Below are 21,029 nucleotides of genomic sequence, written 5' to 3' on the forward strand. Positions count from 1 at the left end.
TCCAATAAATACTTATAAGACATTTCTTAAAAAGAATTCAATTCCCTATAATTTGATATCCATTACAACTAGAGAGAAGGCAAATAATATTTTATGCAAAAGAACTAGGGGTACGTATTGGTTTAGTTTTTTTCAATTTACTCAAAAACTATGCATTTTCATAAAAAACTTCAAAAAACATTTTCTTAAGGAAATTTAATTTCCTTTCATCTGATACGCATTACAATTAAAAATACTTTTTAATACTGATGAAACAAGGTAAACGACACTGCTAAGCAAAAAAACTAGAGGTACCTATGCTCTTAGTTTTTCCTAATTTACTCAAAAACTATGACATCTCCAACAAATACTTATAAGACATTTCTTAAAAAGAATTCAATTCCCTATAATTTGATATGCATTACAACTAAAAAAAAGGCGCAAATTACATTTTATGCAAAAGAACTAGGGGTACGTATTGGTTTAGTTTTTTTCAGTTTACTCAAAAACTATGCATTTTCATAAAAAACTTCAAAAAACATTTTCTTAAGGAAATTTAATTTCCTTTCATCTAATACGAATTACAATTAAAAATACTTTTTAATACTGATGAAACAAGGCAAACGACACTGCTAAGCAAAAAAACTAGAGGTACCTATGCTCTTATTTTTTCTTAATTTACTCAAAAACTATGACATCTCCAACAAATACTTATAAGACATTTCTTAAAAAGAATTCAATTCCCTATAATTTGATATGCATTACAATTAGAAAGAAGGCGCAAATTACATTTTATGCAAAAGAACTAGGGGTACGTATTGGTTCAGTTTTTCCTAATTTACTCGAAAACTATGCATTTTCAGAAAAAACTTCAAAAAACATTTTCTTAAGGAAATTGAATTTCCTTTTATCTGATATGCACTACAATAAAAAATATTTTGTAATACTAATGAAAACAAAGCAAATGACACTGCTAAGCAAAAAAAAACTAGAGGTACCTATGCATTTAGTTTTTCCTAATTTACTCAAAAACTATGAAATTTCCAATAAATACTTATAAGACATTTCTTCAAAAGAATTCAATTCCCTATAATTTGATATGCATTACAACTAAAAAGAAGGCAAATAATATTTTATGCAAAAGAACTAGGGGTACGTATTGGTTTAGTTTTTCTTAATTTACACAAAAACTATGAAATTTCCAATAAATACTTATAAGACATTTCTTAAAAAGAATTCAATTCCCTATAATTTGATATGCGTTACAACTAGAAAGAAGACAAATAATATTTTATGCAAAAGAACTAGGGGTACGTATTGGTTTAGTTTTTCCTAATTTACTCAAAAACTATGACATTTCTAATAAATACTTATAAGAAATTTCTTAAAAAGAATTCAATTTCCTATAAATTGATGTGCATTACAACTAGAAAGAAAGCAAATAATATTTTATGCAAAAGAACTAGGGGTACGTATTGGTTCAGTTTTTTTCAATTTACTTAAAAACTATGCATTTTCAGAAAAAACTTCAAAAAACATTTTCTTAAGGAAATTTAATTTCCTTTTATCTGATATGCACTACAATGATAAATATTTTGTAATACTAGTGAAAACAAGGCAAATGACACTGCTAAGCAAAAACTAGAGGTATTCATGGCCCTAGTTTTTCCCCTCAAAAACTATGACCACCACAACCACTTTCATAAAAAAAAACCCAAGAAAACCTTCATGAAGGATTCTCAATCTTCCATGTTGTTTTCACAAGTATCTGATAAATGTTGGTTTACTTCCAGGCATTTGAATTAAGTTTTTCCCTCTTCTATGTTCATAAGAGTCTTTTTTAATGTCTTTTTTAGGAACTGACTAAATATTTATTTTCTTCCAGGCAAGTAAAGTCAGTTCTTGCCTCTTTCGGTTCTTGGAAGTCCTTTTTGTAATTTTTCTGAGTGACTGACCCAATTTTGACATTCACTTCCAGGCGTTTTTGCAATATGTAGTGCGAGGGGTAAATATCTGGGGATTTATGGTGTACACTCTAAAGGATTTACGGGATTTATTAAGGAATTATAAAAATGTTTGGGGATTTATCGCGATTTTTGAGGATTTACGGGGATTTATGTCGCATCAAGACAATTCATATTTTCTGCTGGTGTTTTAGGATTTTTGTTTTTCTTTATATTTGGCAAGTTTTTATGGTTTTATAACAGTGAATTGAAAAAAAGATTATTATTTATGTAAAGTGTAAAGAAAATTATCTCCATCTTTAGATGTCCAGATCATACCAACTCACCAAGCCAACTGTTGACCTGGTTGTTTGACTTATTTGTAAAAAAATCAAGCCAGTCAAAATATCGGAATGCATATAATGACTACTTCTCGTTAATAAGTACTTCTCGTTATATTTATTTTATGTAGGTGGACGGTTACTTTATGAAACGCTTTACGAAAATATGAGACGCAGTTTACCATCCATAAGCTGTTTAAATAAATTTATTGCCAAAAATATAGAGGAAGGATTTTTTGACTATGATGGCATTTGTACGTTTATGAAGCAAAGAAATTTACCTAACGTTTTATGGATCAGCGAGGATGCAACTAGAGTAATCAGCAAAATTGAATATGATTCGAGGACTAATAAGTTGGTTGGTTTTACTTTGCCATTGGTAAATGGAATACCTGCAAGAGACTCGGTTTTAGCAACATCCGCAAAAGCAATACAGGACCACTTTAAAAACGCCACCAGGTCAAATTATGCATATGTAATTATGGCTTAACCCACATCACAGAACGTGCCAGGATACTGTCCTGCAGTGTTTGGCACAGATAATAGATTTACAGCAGTCGATGTTACAAAAAGATGGCAGCATATAAAATTAAATTTTAAAGAGCGAGCTGTTATTGTATTGGGTTTTGGCTCAGATGGGGATACACGTCTTTTAAAGGCAATGAGACAAAGCGCTAAATTGTGCTGTACCGAAGTCCTGCTACGATCCAAATGGAGGTAGTTTCAAGCAAATTATAGTACAGAAGATGGTACTTCTTATATTCAAGACACGGTACATATAGCAACCAAGTTACGGACTAGACTGCTTAACCCTAAAATCAAGTTAAAGTTCGGTAATGTTTATGCAAGTTCTAAACAATTGGAGCAATTAATTGCAGAGCACTCCCAAGACAAGCACCTGTTGACATTCTGATTTAAAATTAGAAGATAAAATGAATTTTAAAGCAGCAGAGAAAATATGTTCAAATAACGTTATTAGCTTATTAGAGCAAGATTCAGAGAATTCAGGTACTGTTGCCTATTTGAAATTGATGCGCTTAGCTACGAGTTCGTTTTTAGATCACAAAATGGATGTCAGAAGTAGAATCTATTCAATTTGGTACTGCGTTTTCTTTCTTAGAATTTGGCGTCAGTGGCTTGTAAAAAACAAATACAAAATTGGAGAACATTTTATCTCATTAAACTGCTATGCTTGTATAGAATTAAATGCCCACTCACTGATTAATATTATAATAAACATCCGTGAAAATCCACTTTTGTCAAGCGACATGGTCCTAACAGTACTTTTTGGAAGCCAGAATTGTGAACAAACTTTCAGGACTACCAGGTCTATGACCTCCACATATTCTACAGTGGTTAATTTCAGTGTTAAAGATATTTTGGGGCGTTTAGATAGAATCAAGACAGTAAATTATATTATACAGTGGCGGCCAGCTAATTAAAAACGACACAAAATTTAATTTTTTTGGAAAACCATTTTATGCAGTTTTACGAATGATATTTATTTATAAGGGTTAGACATATTAAACACATTCTACCATAAATTAATAGTAATCTATTCAAAAATCTAGGGAAAAAAAAAGGTTTACAAAATTAATGGACAACAAATTAAAAACGAATTCAATATTTTAATTTTACACCAAAAAAAATCAGTATTTGGTAGGATATCCTTTAGCTTCTTTTATTGCTAGACATCTTCTTTGCATAGATTCTATTAAAGTTTGACAGCGAGTAATTGGGATGGAATACCAAGCTTCTTGAACACCTTTCACTAGTTCGTCCATGTTTTTAAATTGCTTTGGCTGAATTATTCTTTTAAGATCATTCCACAGATTCTCTATCGGGTTGAGGTTTGGACTACACGAGGGCCATTCAATTACATCAACGACGTTTTGTTCAAACCACCTTTTTACTGAACGTGCTGTATGCTTGAGGTCATTATCCTGTTGAAATTTCCAGGTAATAGGTAATTTTTCTTTTGCATATGGAAGCATCACATTTTCTAATATAGATTTGTATTTCTCCTGATCCATAATTCCATCTATTTTATAAATTGGTTCAACTCCATACCATGACATGCAGCCCCACATCATGATTGAACCACCTCCATGTTTAACAGTTAATTTTGTGAATCTTGGATTTAATTCCTCACCAGGTGGTCTTCGTACGTAAGTACGACCATCCGATCCGATGCGATTAAGTTTTGTTTCATCCGACCAAAGTATATTTTTCCATTGGGTAAGGGTCCAACTCAAATGATCGCGTGCGAACTGCAATCGGAGTTTACGATTCTTCTTTGAGACAAGTGGCTTCTTTCGGGAAACTCTTCCAAATAGTTGAAACTCATTAAGTCGGCGGCGAATTGTTCTTACTGATGGCTTCGGATCGTTTTGTGCATACATTTCACGTCTGATATCTACTGCTGTTAAATGGGGCGACTTTTTTGCTAAACGTACCCTAATTTTATCCTCTCTTGCGGTTGTTATTCTAGGCCTTTTCTTCCTAGGTACATTTCTAACCGTGCCATGAGTTTTATAATGTTTAATAGCATTATGAACCATAAATTTGGAACATTTTAGCATTGCTGCAACTTTACTGTATGAATGCCCTTCTTGAATCAAATTTAAAATTACTTGTCTTTTTTCAGGGTCACAACTCTTTTTTTTACCCATAACGTTTGTTTTATATTGACCTTGTATTACTTAAGTGAGACACCAACTAAATGATAAATAAATGCTACACATTCATATTCGACAAAAATTGATAAAAAAAAAACAAAAGATGAATCGTTTTTATTTAGCTGTCAAAGGTATTTCTAAATTGTTAAAATATCAGATTCCAAACCTGTTTCAAATCCAAATATTTATGCATGTGCAAGCTTAACATGAAGTAATAAAAACATTTATGTGCAAAAAGAAAATATACCGTATGATTTTAGCATAAAATATAAAAAATTGTATCGTTTTTAATTTGCTGGCCGCCACTGTACATGATCTCAAAGATGTCATTGTATTTCCAAGGGAACAGAAACATCAAGAGAAAATTAATATTGTCACCGAGAGTGAAACAAATTTGCTAGGAGTTACAGATCTAAAAAACTTTACAGATAATATGTTAGCTGATGCAGTAGATCGTGCAATGCAAGACGCTCTAATATGTGCGCAAGAACTGGGCATTTCTGTCGAAGAAAATAATTTGTATTATTCCGCAATGAGCTTGGAAACGACAATTCGATTATTTTTTAGTAAAAAAGAGCAGGCTCCAACTTAAATTTAGCAATTTATTTCAGTTCTCTAGCATTTATAGTTACTTCACAATTAATTTTCAAAGTTCGAATAAATACGCCATGTTTAATTTTTTCCTTGTACCAGCGCGGCCGGGATGATACGTCACAGGCGCCCAATTAGTGGACGCGACGACCGACGCTAGAATTCTAGCATGTCGTCCGCGCACGCTGCTTTGCTTTGGTAATAATATTATGCATGTTTTTGCTGTTGTTTGTGTTTTTCAAAATGTCTGCTACACATACCTGCTATATATATTGTATTGTATTTTAATAAGTTCATATGTACATATCTTCTATGTCGAAAAACGCCTTAGACAAGGCAAGGAAAATGGTTGGACCGGTATTAGCCTATATTTACAATGTTAACGAAGTGAGCCGAATTTTTCTCGCATTATGGTGACACGCTTACCTGTTTTTGAGTGTATTTTAAGAGATTCTTGGTTTTTTTTAAGTAAAATGTTTGGTTAAATCTATACTTTTTGGATATTACATCAAAGTGGGATGTTCAGTGTTTTCATTTAAATTTCGTAGGAAAAATAATTGCCAGATGACATTTTTGCAGATTTGGTGGCAAGCAGCTCGTTTCAGGTGCGTGATTACAGGTCCACTCATTTTCCTAACAAAAATGCTTAGTTTTTGAAAAACAGGGTGTCAAAGTAAAAGTTTATTTTTATTTATTTTTGAATAGAATTTATAGTTTTAAAATATTTACGTTTATATAATGGGTAAGTTGTCTGACTGACCACGAACAAATCCCTGCTCCATTGTAATTAATCAACAAGCAAAATACGTCAATAATAAAAGTTAAAAGTCAAAATGTCAACAAACAAAACCACCCTGTCAAAATAACGCCTGGGCACTAGGCTGTGGCTGGCTGACTAGCGAGTGCTCTATAATACACCGTCGCGTCGCGTCGGCGTCTATGACGTAGTGCGTAATTGGGACGGAATCTCGGGAGGTATAAAAAACCCCAGACTAGCAGCCTTATAACTTTGCAAATACTCACCCTAACAACTTGAAATAAACGTTATTGTTCTTATAAACATATGTTGTAATTATTTTTGGGAAAATATATATATATTTTTTTTAATTTTCCAAGCCCATTCCACCAATAACAGACATTGTAAAAGATGGAAGTTCAGACGATGAGGAGGATAGGCAGATATATGATAATATAATTGACATTAAAGATGATAATTCATGCAATGTTTCACTCGAGATTTCACCTAATAAGCTTTAACACTACAATTTTACTTCTCTACCAGTAGAAACTGAAGATTTTAATGGCGATGATTTAAACAATCCAAATAGCCAGTTATTTAAGGATTTATGCGATATATCTCGTATTGGAGTTATGGATAACCTTATTTTGAGAAATTATGATCAAAAATTAATGGATGAAAAGATTGAAGAGGGTCCATATATCAGAGTCACTATTGCTGATAAATCAAAAATTATCAGAAAGTCATCGCTCTGTTGGTTGCTGGAGGAAAGGACCAAAAAAGAAGGAAGGAAAAAAAATATTTTATCAAAATCTCCATCAAAATATAAAGAAAAATACAAAAAGAGAAGTGAGACAGATAGCTCAGATAGTTCGGAAGATACCTCGATCATAAAATACGATATACAGTCCTGATACAGAATCTGTAATTTTTTTATCCGTAATTTTAACTTCAGTAGAGATTGATAAATTTTATGCAGTATATTACGACGAAGGTTGGTATGTTGGAAAAATATTAAGAAATATTGATGGCAATGCCGATAATTCCATGGTAGAAATGACATTTTTAAGACAAATCAAACGAAAACGATATGAGTTTAAATGACCTGGGAAACAAGACATATCCTCACCGTTCACCATTTTTTTTAATTTCATACATCATCCTGTCTTTTGCATCTACTACTTGACCAATAAAATATGATGTACTTTTTTACCAAAACACGGTAGTTAAAAATCCTTTTTTCATAATTCCAACTCCATTTTTTTCGAAAGGCTTTTAAATATGTTTATTCAGTGGAAATGCCTCCTCACCAACAAAAACAAAATTTAATTCTTGTAGTAAATGCAGCTTATTTTGCGATAATTTATTAAAAAAGGTTGTGTACTCTAGGATTCCACCATCAGAATTCCTGCAACGTTTGCCTACATCGACGTTAATAAAATCATAGTCTGCGTTTACAATTGCCATCAATACTATAAAACTTTTTGTAATTATAGTAAAAAGCGCCAGATTGTGGTCGCATCGATTGCCCCTCCATAATTGGGAAATTGCTACCTGATTTCGAAACGTTTTCCAATTTGTTTCCATTCTTCCTTATTGCTTGGAAAGTGCAAGAATATAAGCGTATTAATTATAAGTAATATAATATTTAAATCATTATTATTTATTAAGAGACTGACATGTATACAGGGTGTCCTGGTTCATGTGGGAAATCTCTTGGATCCAGGTAGAACATCGAAAAATACTAACGAACGTTTCTATAAAAAAAAATCCTTCTTTACGAAGATACAGCCTCCTAAAGGACGCTGCTGGAAATTGGTTTTTCATAAATTACTTTTAAACTACCTGGTAGAATTTAATAAAAATTTTAGGTGATAAACACTATTAGGGACCTCTTAAAATGACATCCTTAAAATACATTTATCTTGTTTACTTTACCAGGGGCGGACTAGGTTGTACACTTTAATGCGTATATTTTTAACACCCTGTATGTTAATAATTGTATATTAAAAAAAACATTATATTAAAACAAAAGAAACAGCTTTTAGCAAAACTGTTTAGATATTAGTTAGTTTTAAATGTTTGTTTACCTGTTATATCTTACCTCGTAAGGGCACTATTTAAAAATAAAAAAAAAATTAGTTTTTCGAATGCCTCTTATTTTATGAAAATCCATCCCAAATCATAAAGGTATTGCTAAATAAGTAGTGTTTATGCTAAATATCTAGTTAAAAACTAAATAAAAAACAGACTATATTAAACAAAATTATCAATTACTAAGGTTTTATTTTGGATTTATGGGGATTTATAGAAAGTTATGGGGATTTATGGAGTTTATAGAGGGATTTACAAGAATCTAATAGGTTTTATGCCGTAAAATTCTTATCACAGTTATGACTTTTTTTTAACCTATTAAATTGCCTTATCGCACGCATTTCTGTATACACCGAACGCAAACAAAATCCCGAAAATAACCATATTTTGTCGCGAAATTAAATTATTTCGTATTAAACTTATTTTATTTTTCCCTGGCCGAAATGTTTCCTATATTAAATCCCCTTTTAGTTTGCCGGGATTTACGGGTAAATTTAATCCATTTAGTGACACGTTAATTAATACGGTCCTCCCAATCATTCGGTTTATATGCGAATTTATTTTATATAATTGTTTTAATTTTTGACGGCATTTAGAATAAAATAAATCGGCGGATTTTGACGTTCGGAGAATTGATTTTTTGATGCAGACAAATTAAAAAAAAAACTCCTCCCTTCCTCCCCTTTTTTGGAGGAAATTTATTAATATAAAATATAAAGAATTCACCTGAGTAGAAGAAAAATAACTTATAAATGTTCTTTGTGGGGCAAAGAGGGCCGAAATATCAGTGATGAAACAAGCATTTTATTAAATTGCCATGCCAACCAATTAGAACAAAACAAAGGTGGAAAAGTTCAATTTTTATCTCGGTATGAAAGAGAAATCATAAGGGAGAGGAATAAAATGATGCTAGAGAACACGATTTCAAAAAAAAAAAAAAAGGATCTCAAGCTAAATGATTAAAGCACTACACTTAACCCCCACAATCCAAAAATCCCTTAATAAAAAATTAACCCTCCGTAGGAACAAAAGAACGATAATAAACGATTCTCCCGTATACGGTTCGAAAAGTGGGACAAAAGACATTATCTATCTTCCCCCTTCCCGTTTCTGATGAAATCCCCCAATTTTTCTATCAGCATTATAGCAGTTCTTATGGGACCTCCACCCTCTTCCGCTTATCTATACCGAAACGACAGTTTTAAACACAACCAGGATCCAGATATCCGGAAGGGGGATACGCGTAATCTATAATCGCAATATTCATCCATTATTCTCATAAGAGGCTTAGATATATATATATAGTGGAGAAAATTAAATTCAAAGCCTCATAAATTCAGCGTCTATTTGTTGGCAGAGACAAGAAGACACTAATTTACAGGAAACATACCTTATTTAAGAAACGCACCAAAAAAAAAAAGATATGCTAACATATAGTTAAATTACAAATTTTATCAGGTCTAAAGAAATGAGGGCATTTTGAAAGTGCGCAAAAATGGCATTTTTAACGATTTTTTTTACTCCCAAAAATGGGCTCTAAAAAATGGACACTTCAAACAAAGACTCAATGGAAATTCAGAAGTTTACAGGTAACTTAGAGGAAATGGCGGCAACATTTTACTGTCAACTTAAGGTATTAAAAAAGGATTTTGGATCGAAAAAAGCCACATAATTTTATTATTATTATTTACTTAATTATTATAAGTCATAAAGTTTTAACGAAGTAGTTGGTCTTGAGATAGAAAAACTGTTTAAAGTTGTGAGTTTAAAGGAAGACTTTCAGGGTCTTATTACTTTTACAGAATCTCCATTAGTGACTAAGAGTGATGTGTTAGTTTACACCTAAATTTTTCTCTTGCTATTTTTACTGTGAATGCAAAACTCCTCAAAACAAAGTCCTCATCGTATTTCAATTGGGTGGGTGGGTTTCTTTTTTTAATTACATAATTGAATTTTTTTTGTTTAAATTTTATATAGAAAATCAAGTGTTGATGATTTATAATTTCAAGAATGTTATTCGATTATTTTTTTATTAAATCGAGGGATATCTTTAATCATAGATCATGGTTCTCATATTATATTAAAGCATTAAATATTAATTTAAAAAAAAAACACCAAATTGTTTTAGGGTATAGTATGGCATATTTTTGGGATTTCTACATCTGGATATTGCTTATTTAACTCTTTGTTCCATAAAAACTGGTTTTGATGAATTTTTGAATTATGCCAGTGAATACGAATTTGATATTTTGGGAGTTACAGGAATTTGGTTGACAGTTGAGGATGACAGCTCATCATTTAATATACCTGATTATAATTTTATAAGAAAAGGTATTTGTGCCAAAAAAAAAATATGAATTTTACTTTAGTAACATTTCGTCATACAACTAATGAGTTTGAGTATACAAGTGTAAAGTTTAATGGAAATAAAAAAAAATTATAATAATACTATAGTCTCGGTTAACAATAACTCTATTAATTAAAGCTAATAGTACTCTCTAATAATAAACAAATGTGCTGCTTTAAGAAACACCATGAATTAAGAGTAATATAAATTATTTAATGAAATTAAGGAACAAATCGCTTAAAAAATATATACGACAAAATCCGTCTGAAATACCAGTTTGGTAAATGGTAGAAATTATACTAAACACGCGATTAATCGCGAAAAAATTACTTTTTTTTTTAAACAAATGCCTTTAGAATAGGGATTTTCAAATACCGTAAATTCGATATATTAGAAAAACTGAACTTTTATAACACGAATATTTTTAGTGAATCTAATACCAAATTTAACATAGGTCTTATTATCGAACAAAAATCTCTTGAAAAATCCTAGAACGTCACGTATACAAGGTGTCCCATTAATAATGGTAAATATTTTAACAGCAGATTCCTCTCATAAAAATAAGTAACTTTTAAAGTACTTTTTTACTATAAAATTATAAATTTCTATTCTGCAAGTGTTTTCCCTTAAAAAAGGTATACCTTAAAAATGTCGCTAGGATTTACCGTTCTTGAGATATTTGGACCTAAAACTTGCAATGCGCTCAAGAAAAAGTGAATATTTTTCTACTTTAAGTTGAAAAAAAATAAGTAAGCTGTGTCTAAAAAAACTGTCACACTTGTCACACAAAACACTGTCACGATTTATATTTTTTTAGTTGCTGTGGCGCATTATAGCTCACACGATTAGTTACTTTATTACCTTTTATTGCGTTATTTTTGTTAGTTCTGTTATTAATTGTTACTTGTTGCGTTAGTGTTAGTTCCAGTAGCCTTTATTTATCACTTTAGATTAAGATGCCTAGACATCAATATTTTTCTAATTCGGAAATGCGAGATATGGTTTGTGTTTATGCCCAAGCAAATTATAGCGGTCTAAGAGCTTGTCGACGTTATGCGCAATTGTATCCAAATAGGAGGCAGCCAGATTTTAAACTCTTTAAAAATGTTTACCAGAGATTTGGGGAAACGGGTTCATTCAATATAGACGTAATGTGGACCAAGAAGAAGAAGTGTTAGTCCAGGTTGCTGAAGATCCAAAAATAAGTGTAAGGCGTATGGCGGCAAGAACTGGAATTAGTAAGTCCTCAATTATTTAGGTTTTATATTTTTATTTATCAATCATTTAAAATCGTTAAATGTAAATATCTAGAAAAAGAGTAATCCTAGAGACATTTTTAAGGTATACCTTTTGTAAGCAATAATGCTTGCAGAATGCATATTTAAAATAAAAAATAAAATTATACCGGGCGTAAAAAAGCTATGGAGTTCAAAAAAGCACTAAAATGTGGCTGGGGGCTCCCTCTTGAGATAATTAAAAGAACCTAATAAAATTAGATTTGGCATATAAAAAAACCTCCAAATGCCAAATTTAGTTAAAAACAAAAAACAGCTGCTAAAGTTATAGACAAAATTCAAAAAAAAAAAATTCTTAATGTTTATTATCCTGTATCTTGGTTGCATTTCATTTTCGGACTAGGAAAATTTAACCTAACCTCATTATTTTTATGAGAGGAATCTGCTATTAAAATATTTACCATTATTAATGGGACACCCTGTATAATGAAATAAGTCTAAAAAAAAAAATTCACAAAAAAAAATTCTTTCAATTAAATTTTCCCAGTAATATTTGTAGAAAAGTCCAAAATTATATCTACGCAAATTTTTGACTTATAGTCAATTTCTAAAATAAAAAAAATATATATTTTTTCCGATTCTGGAAATTTTTTTAAAATCCCTGGAATATGTGTTCAATTAAATTTTCCAAGGAATATTTATACAAATTTTCAAAATTGTATTTCCTTAAAATTTTGACTTATGACCACTTTTTGGAAAAAACAAATTTCTTTCTCAAAATACTGGACTGGAAACTTTAAAAAACCCTGAAATAGGTGTCTAACTAAATTGCCCAAAAAATATTAAAATAATAATTAATTTCCCAAAGTTTTTTTTTCTCAAAATCCTGGACGAGTTTAAAAAAACCCTGAAATACGTCTCCAATTAAATTGTCCGAAAAAATATTTATGTAAATTTTAAAAATTGGATCTATTGAAATTTTTGATTTGTGACCATTTAAAAAAATATATATATATATATTCCAAAAAATTTTTTTTTCAAAATCCTGGACAAATTTTTAAAAAAACCTAAAATAGCTGTTCAATTAAATTGTCCAAAGAATATTTGTACACCGATTTAGTGACGTTTCACAATTCGACATTCAGGTGGCACAAAAGAGAATTAACTCCTATATTTGCTGATAACGTTTTTACAACATACCGAGTAGGAATTATAGGATATATTATACTCCTCTGAATTGTAATGTTATTTTAAATATGAGGAATTGACGAAAATGCCATATGTATAATGTAGTTTATAAAATATTAAGTCATATTTAATCATTCTTTGACCACGGGGATATATATAAAAAATCATTTGAGTATCTTGGAATTCACATGTGCATGGAACAAGTTGCCTAATTTACCAAACAAGTTTATTTCATATGTTAAGAAGATTCTTTACAATTCTCAATAATTATTCATATAAGTATGTTGGCAATAATTGGTAATCACAACAACATTTTATGAAAATTTGATTTAATTGTTTCAATTTGTAGGTGAAAAGCAACTTATTTGTTATATAACTTTTTTCAATTTATTAATATTCAAAAATATTCTTATTTAAGAAAAAAAATGTATGCAATGTTAATGTAGTAATAAAAGTTATTTCAATTTGAAAAAGTACCAGGTTATAAGAGAATGAGGGGCACTTTTAAAATACGCAAAAATGCCATTTTTAATATAGTACTACATATAGTATGAATTAATTGTTTTCTTTTCAGTTTCGATGTGCGAGGAAGAGCGTTCACGAAGGCCCTTCAATGGTCGGACCCGAACATGTTTGGACCCAGGGCGTATTTCGTCACGGTGTCCAAACCGGCCGCCCTCACCTTGGATGGGGTCACATTGGACGACGAGGGGGTCTACAGGGCCAGGGTCGACTTTAAAATGTCCCCATCGAGGAACTGTGCCGTCAATCTAACGGTCATTGGTAAGTTTTTGTTTTGTCTACTCTAATAATTAACTTTTCCCATATTTTATTCAAGAAAAAATTGGTATAACTGACTTAGATCCCATTTGAATTTGGAAAGATTACTTTTAACGACGTTAAAGATATCATTACTAATCCTTAACATAAGGATATTACTGGTACTGGAATATTGCAATTACGGTCCATCATACATTGGGGGATTTTTTGACTAGTACTTTTCGTGACCGTGCTAAGGCCTTTGGTTGTGTATCGCATGATATATTCCGTAAAACCCTTATAAGGCAAGCATAACATAGCTCTTAGTAAAAGCCATCTCTGTAATGAGGTGGATAGGAATTAGCAAATGGGGGTTTTACTAAAGGAGTAACTCAAGGGTCAGTTTCTTTGTTCTGTTTCCATAGTTTGTCTTTGGTTAACGCTGGTGATTATTTTTTTTTTTGCTGACGACACCATTTTCCTGGAAGATGAGTTACAGAATGACCATGCTATTCCTGGACGCAGTCAGTGTTTTTCTTGAGTTGCTCAAAATCTTTTGTATTTTGCCAGGTTTTTCTCAAAATCCAGGCAAATTTTTGACGTATGATAATTTTTTGAAATAAAAAAAAAAAATTTTTCTTAAAGTCCTAAACATTTTTGAAGAGTCACATTTGTCCTATTAAGATTCACGAGGAATATTTGTACAATTTTTTAATTAGGCGCTCGGTATTCAATATAGAGGGCGTCAAAATGAGAAATATAAAGTAAGTCGAGTGTTTCATAAGGTATTAAATTAATATTTGGTGTGAGGGGTTTTTTTGAAACGAGAAATTGAGGTATAGCAAATCCGTTCACGGATTTGCTATACCTCGCAGAGGGCACCACATGCAGTATATTGCATGTGTTGAAAATGCCAAAACTTTTTTGTACCCCTGTATAATAAAGTTCTAGTAAAAAATTCTAATTATCCAATCTTTTCTTGTAAAAAAAGTATTCTTTGTAAATATCGGCCTGAGAATCCGTTTATTAGAGATTTTAATTTTAAAATCTAGATACTTCTTTCTAAACAAATTGGCTGACCTCGGGATCCAGTAACATGTATACTTTTCCGAAATGGCGGATATGTTTTTAATGTTTGGCAAGTTTTAAATATAATTATAAACGGTAAATACCTGTCAATTCTTAACTAGGAAAATGTGACTCCAATGCTAGTTTAGCCGCTAGACGCTATACATATCCAGTTAAAATGGTTAAGGAATGTTTATACAAAACTTCAAAATTATATCTACGCAAATTCTTAACTCATTAAATCAACTTTTAAAATTTAAAAAAAAAATGTTAAAAAAAATGTTTTTTTTTTGATATTCTGGAATTTTTTTAAAAATCTCTGGAAACTTTAAAAAATTAAAAAAAAAAATCTTTTTTTTTGAAATCCTGGAAATTTATTAAAAATCCCTGGAACACGTGTCCAGTTAAATTTTCCCAGGAATATTTGTAGAAAAGTTCACAATTATATCTACGCAAATTTTTGACTTATAAAATAAAAAAATATATATTTTGTGTAAAAAAAAATGTTTTTTTTTTTTTTAATTCTGAAAATTTTTACTTGGTTAAATGGTTAATTGTCGAAAAAAAAATATATTTTTTCTAAAAAAAATTTTTTTTCAAAATTCTGGAAATGTTTTAAAAATCCCTGGAACACGTGTCTGGTTAAAATTTATAGGGAATATTTGTACAAGTTTTCAAAATTGTATCCACTCAAATTTTTAAATTTGGTATGGTAATTTTTTAAATAAAAAAAATATATTTTTCGATTTTTTTTTCTCAAAATCCTAGACATTTTTTAAAAATTCCTAAAACATATATCCAGTGAAATTTTACAAGGAATATTTATACCAATTTTTATATTTGTATCTACTCAAATGTTTGACTTATGACCATTCTTTAAAATAAAAAAAAAATCTATTTTTTAGAGAAATTTGTTTTCTTGAAATCCTGAAAGAATTTTAAAAATCTCTGGAATCCCCAGCGTTTTAAAAAAAATCCCTGAAACACGTATCCAGTTAAAATTTTCAAGGAATATTTGTACAAATTTTCAAAATTTTATTTGTACACAAGAAAAATTATATTTTTTCTAAAAAAAAGTTTTTTTTGTCAAAATTCTGGACATTTTTTAAAACTCCCTGGACCACATATCCATTTACAATTTTGAAGGAATATTTACACAAAATTTTAAAATTACATATATCTACTCAAATTTTTGACTTATTAGATCAACTTTTATAATAAAAAAAAATATATTTTGTCTAAAAAAATGTTTTTTTTTTAATTCTGTAATTTTTGAACACGTGTCGGGTTAAATTTTCCAAGGAATATTTGTACAAATTTTTAAAATTGTATCTGCCCAATTTTTTTATTTACGGCCATGTTTTGAAATAATTTTTTTTTTTTAATTTTGAACATTTTTTAATAATCCCTGGAACACATATTCAGTTAAAATGTTTAAGAAATGTAAATGGTCAATTTTTAAAATAAAAAAAATATATTTTGTCTAAAAAAACGTTTTTGTTTTTAAATTCTGGAAATTTTTCAAAAATCCCTGGTTGTGTCAATTATCCAGTTAAAAAATGTTTCAAAAAAAACTTCTTTAAAATTCTGGACAAATTTTAAAAAACCCTTAAATAGGTGTCTCAACTAAATTGCCCAAAAAATATTTATACAAATTTTCGAAAATTGTATCTACTCAAATTTTTAAATTATGGTCATTTTTTATATAAAAAAAAATATATTTTTCGGATTTTTTTTCTCAAAATCTTGGAAATTTTTAAAAAATTCCTGAAACATGTATCCAGTTAAATTTTACAAGGAATATTTATACCAATTTTTATATTTGTATCTACTCAAATGTTTGACTTTCTTTAAAATTAAAAAAAAAATCTATTTTTTACAAAAGTTTGTTTTCTCGAAATCCTGGAAGAATTTTAAAGATATTTGGAATCTCCAGCGTTTTTAAAGAATCCCTGAAACACGTATCCAGTTAAATTTTACAAGGAATATTTGAACAAATTTTCAAAATTGTATCTACTTAAATTTTTTACTGACGACAAATTTTTTGAAACTTATATGATGATATATATATTTTCCAGAAAAAAATGTTTTGCGAATCCTGAACATTTTTTGAAAATTGTGGAACACGTATCCAGTTAAAATTTTCAAGGAATATTTGTAGAAAATTTTAAAATTGTATTTACACAAATTTTTTACTTATGGTCAATTGTTGAAGAAAAATTATATTTTTTCTAAAAAAAATTTTTTGTCAAAATTCTAAAATTTTTTTAAAAATCCTTGGAAATTTAAAAATTAAAAAAAAAATCTTTTCTCAAAATCCTGGACAAATTTTAAAAAACTCCGAAATAGGTGTCTAACTAAATTACCCAAAAAATATTTATACAAATTTTTGAAAATTGTATCTACCTAAAATTTTGACTTATGGCTAGTTTTTGGAAAAAAACAAAAAAAAAATTTAAAGAAAAATTTTTCTCAAAATCCTGGATATTTTGTCAAAATTCCTGGAATACGTGTCCAGTTAAATTTTCCCAGGAATATTTGTACAAAAATTCAAAAATATATCTATGCAAACTTTTTTACTTAGATAGTCAATTTTTAAAATAAAGAAAAATATATATTTTGTTTAAAAAAAATGTTTTTTTTTTTAATTCTGGAAATATTTTTAAAAATCCCTGGAACACGTGTGCAGTTAAATTTTTCAAAGATTATTTGTACAAAATTTTAAAATTGTATTTTACTAAAATTTTGACTTATGGCTAGTTTAAAAAAAAAAAACTAAAAAATTTTTTTTTTTAAATTCTTTCTTAAAATCTTGGATATTTTTTCAAAATTCCTGGAATATGTGTCCAGTTAAATTTTCCCAGGAATATTTGTACAAAAGTTCAAAATTATATCTATGCAAGTTTTTGACTTATAGTCAATTTTTAAAATTAAAAAAAAAATATATTTTGTTTAAAAAAAAAATGTTTTTTTTTAAATTCTGGAAATATTTTAAAAATCCCTGGAACACGTGTCTAGTTAAAAATTTTTTAAAAATATTTTTTTTTCTCAAAATCCTGGACAGATTTTAAAAAACCCTGAAATAGGTGTCGAACTAAATTGCCCAAAAAATATTAATACAATTTTTTGAAAATTGTATCTACTCAAATTTTTAAATTATGGTCATTTTTTATATACATTTTTTTTTCGATTTTTTCTCTCAAAATCCTGGGCATTTTTTAAAAATCCCTGAAACACGTATCCAGTGAAATTTTACAAGGAATATTTGTACAAAAGTTCAAAATTATATCTACGCAAATTTTTGACTTTGAAATTTTTTAAATAAAAAAAATATTTCTTTTTAAATTCTGGAAATTTTTTAAAAATACCTGGAACACGTTTCCAGTTAAATTTACAAGAAATATATACACCAATTTTCAAAACTGTATCTACTTACATTTTTTAATTATGGTCATTTTAAAAAAAAAAAAAATTTTTTTCGAAAAAATTTTTTTTTCTTTCTGGACTTTTTTGAAAAATGTTTGAAACACATAGCCAGTTAAATTTTACAAATATTTATACCAATTTTCAAAATTGTATCTACTTAAATTTTTTAATTATGGTCGTTTTTTTTAAATTAAAAAAAATATTTTTTTTTCGAAAAAAATTTTTTTACGGAATATCTGTACTTTAAATTTTACAAGAAATATTTATACCAATTTTGAAAATTGTATCTACTTAAATTTTTTTTATGGTAATTTTTTAAAATGAAAAAATATTTTTTTTTCCAAAAAAAAACGTTCTTTCAAAACTCTGGACTTTTTAAAAAAACTCTTTAAACACGTATCCAGTTAAATTTTACAAGAAATATTTACACCAATTTTCAAAATTGTATCTAATTAAATTTTTTAATTATGGTCATTTTTTTAAAATAAAAAAAAAATATTATTTCGAAAAAGAATTTTTCTTTCAAAACCCTGGACTTTTTTGAAAAGTTTCATGAACACGTATCCAGTTAAATTATACAACGAATATTTATACCAATTTTCATATTTGTATCTACTCAAATGTTTGACTTATGACAATTTTTTCAAATAAAAAAAAATATATATTTTTCAAAAAAAAATTGTTTTCTCAAAATCCTGGAAGAATTTTAAAAATTCCCCTTAAGTTACAATTTTCAAGGAATATTTGTACAAATTTTCAAAATTGCATCTACTCAAATTTTCGACTTATGGTCAACTTTTCAAACTAAAAAAAATATATTTTTTCCAAAAAAAAAAAAATTCTTAAATTTCGGGACTTTGTGTGAGGCACTGGACGTACAAATTTGACTGAACCCCTTAAACGTTATCCCTGATGATGGACATGTTCTGTATCCGAAACATGTTGGATTGATGGTTTTTAAATAAATTTAGCGGAGGATGGCCGGAATATTTTCAATTACCCATTGATATTTTGAAAATCTTTGGAACACGTGGCCAGTTAAAATTCACAAGAAATATTTGTTCAAATTTTTAAAATTGTATCTAGTTAAATTAACTCATGGCCATAAAATTCAAAAAATTTGGAACACGACCTTAGTGAAAATTCACAGGGAATATTTGTATAAATTCTCAAAATTGTATCGCATCAAATTGGCATCTGATGCTAATTTTTTAAAATAAAAAAAAATTACTTCCTTCCAAAAAAAAACATTTTTTTCTCAAAATCCTGGACCTTCCAGTGAAATTTCAAGAAACATTAAAATTCCTGCTTCCAGAGAACAGAAGTCACTTTGCACTCGATCCAGACATTTGATACAATGTAAATGTATCAAGCAGTGGCCATAGTTTTCGATCCTCACTTCTTGCATTTACCTGGAAATTAAGTCACTTTTTCCTGTTCTTCCAGGCAATTGGGTTTAGCTATTAAAACAAAAAATATTGAATCCAGATTATGGTTGTCCAATTAATACTCTTACCATCCTCTCCTTATTTTATTTCAAGCAAGCATGTACGTTATATGAAAATATAGCCTGTATTGTGTTAGTTTCAGATTTCACATTATTTAGATAAACCCACGCCTTGTTTACCACAAACTGCAAAGAGAAATTCCGAGAACCACCTTATCTTTGCGCCAATTTTCCCTTTTTATATAAAAAGCCTTGACAATTTTAGCACTAAGTTAGTATTAACTAAGCAAATTACTATGCTGGATTAAAAAAGGATTTTGTACATTCAAATCGTGAAGAATTCGTGACCCTCATCGATCTGTAGAATAATGTTGCATTCTTCATATTTGTTCCGGTTTCCTGAACCTATATTCACAAATAACGCCAATCTACAATATTTTAGAAAATCCTCTTTAATTGGTAATTTCACGGTCGATTAGAAGCGAAATTCCGGATTAAAAGTGTTAATGGGACACGGCCCAATTAATGAAATGACATCGGGTCTAATATGAACTGGTCGCATGGTAATTAAATTGACATCTCGGGCATGTGGTCCACGTATGCGGTTATTACACAGTTGTATCAATGAAATATGGTCAGGACCACCTCTCTCGATCTCCCTCACCCATCGATCGATATTATTATTACGGAATATTAACCTCACTCCGATATGTTTAAGGGTTCCGAAAGATTTTTTCCGTCAGTATACAGGGTGTGAAAGCCTTCGTAACTAATGCGAAAAGTTTCGGCTTGAATGAAAATTGCAATTGGCAACGTGACACTCTTAACAAACTTTAATCCCGAATTGATTTTCTCTTTTATGGTGTTGTTAAGGTCGCATTGGAGTTCGTTCGCGAAAGGGGTGATTCTATTAAAAGAAAATGAGAAAACTTTTTAGGGGGGAAATTAAAAATTTAGTGGAAAAGGGAGAAGACTGTTAAGTCTTGTAATAATCATAAATTTTATAAGTTTCCGAGGGCCTTAAAAAGTTTCGGGATGCACACTACGAGTCGTTTAAGAATTTTCTTCAGATTTCAGTGCTCGCTTTACTATATAAGAGGGCCAATTTTATAACACTTTTATTTCGCGACTTTCTGGGGGTAGTTTTTATGAATACATTAGTCTAGTTGACTAGTTCTATTTCTGTCTTGCAGG

At 29.3% G+C, this 21,029-nt stretch overlaps 1 protein-coding gene across 7 annotated transcripts in view; it reads left to right on the forward strand.

Moving 5' to 3' along the window:
- Positions 1 to 21,029, forward strand: part of LOC126733736 (hemicentin-1) — a 613,913-nt gene that overhangs the window by 425,155 nt on the left and 167,729 nt on the right. For 6 of the 7 annotated variants that reach the window (XR_007659843.1, XR_007659842.1, XM_050437122.1 and 3 more), the window contains one exon: positions 13,710 to 13,918. Coding sequence is in view for 5 of the 7 variants with exons in the window: in XM_050437122.1 (XP_050293079.1) it covers positions 13,710 to 13,918 (209 nt within the window). In the remaining 2 variants the exon portion in view is untranslated. Of the gene's footprint in view, positions 1 to 11,579; positions 11,951 to 13,709; positions 13,919 to 21,029 lie in introns of those variants that run through there. The other variant, XM_050437125.1, reaches the window with a different exon arrangement.

This window comes from Anthonomus grandis, chromosome 3 (assembly GCF_022605725.1).
Source record: "Anthonomus grandis grandis chromosome 3, icAntGran1.3, whole genome shotgun sequence".
Lineage (NCBI taxonomy): Eukaryota > Metazoa > Arthropoda > Insecta > Coleoptera > Curculionidae > Anthonomus > Anthonomus grandis.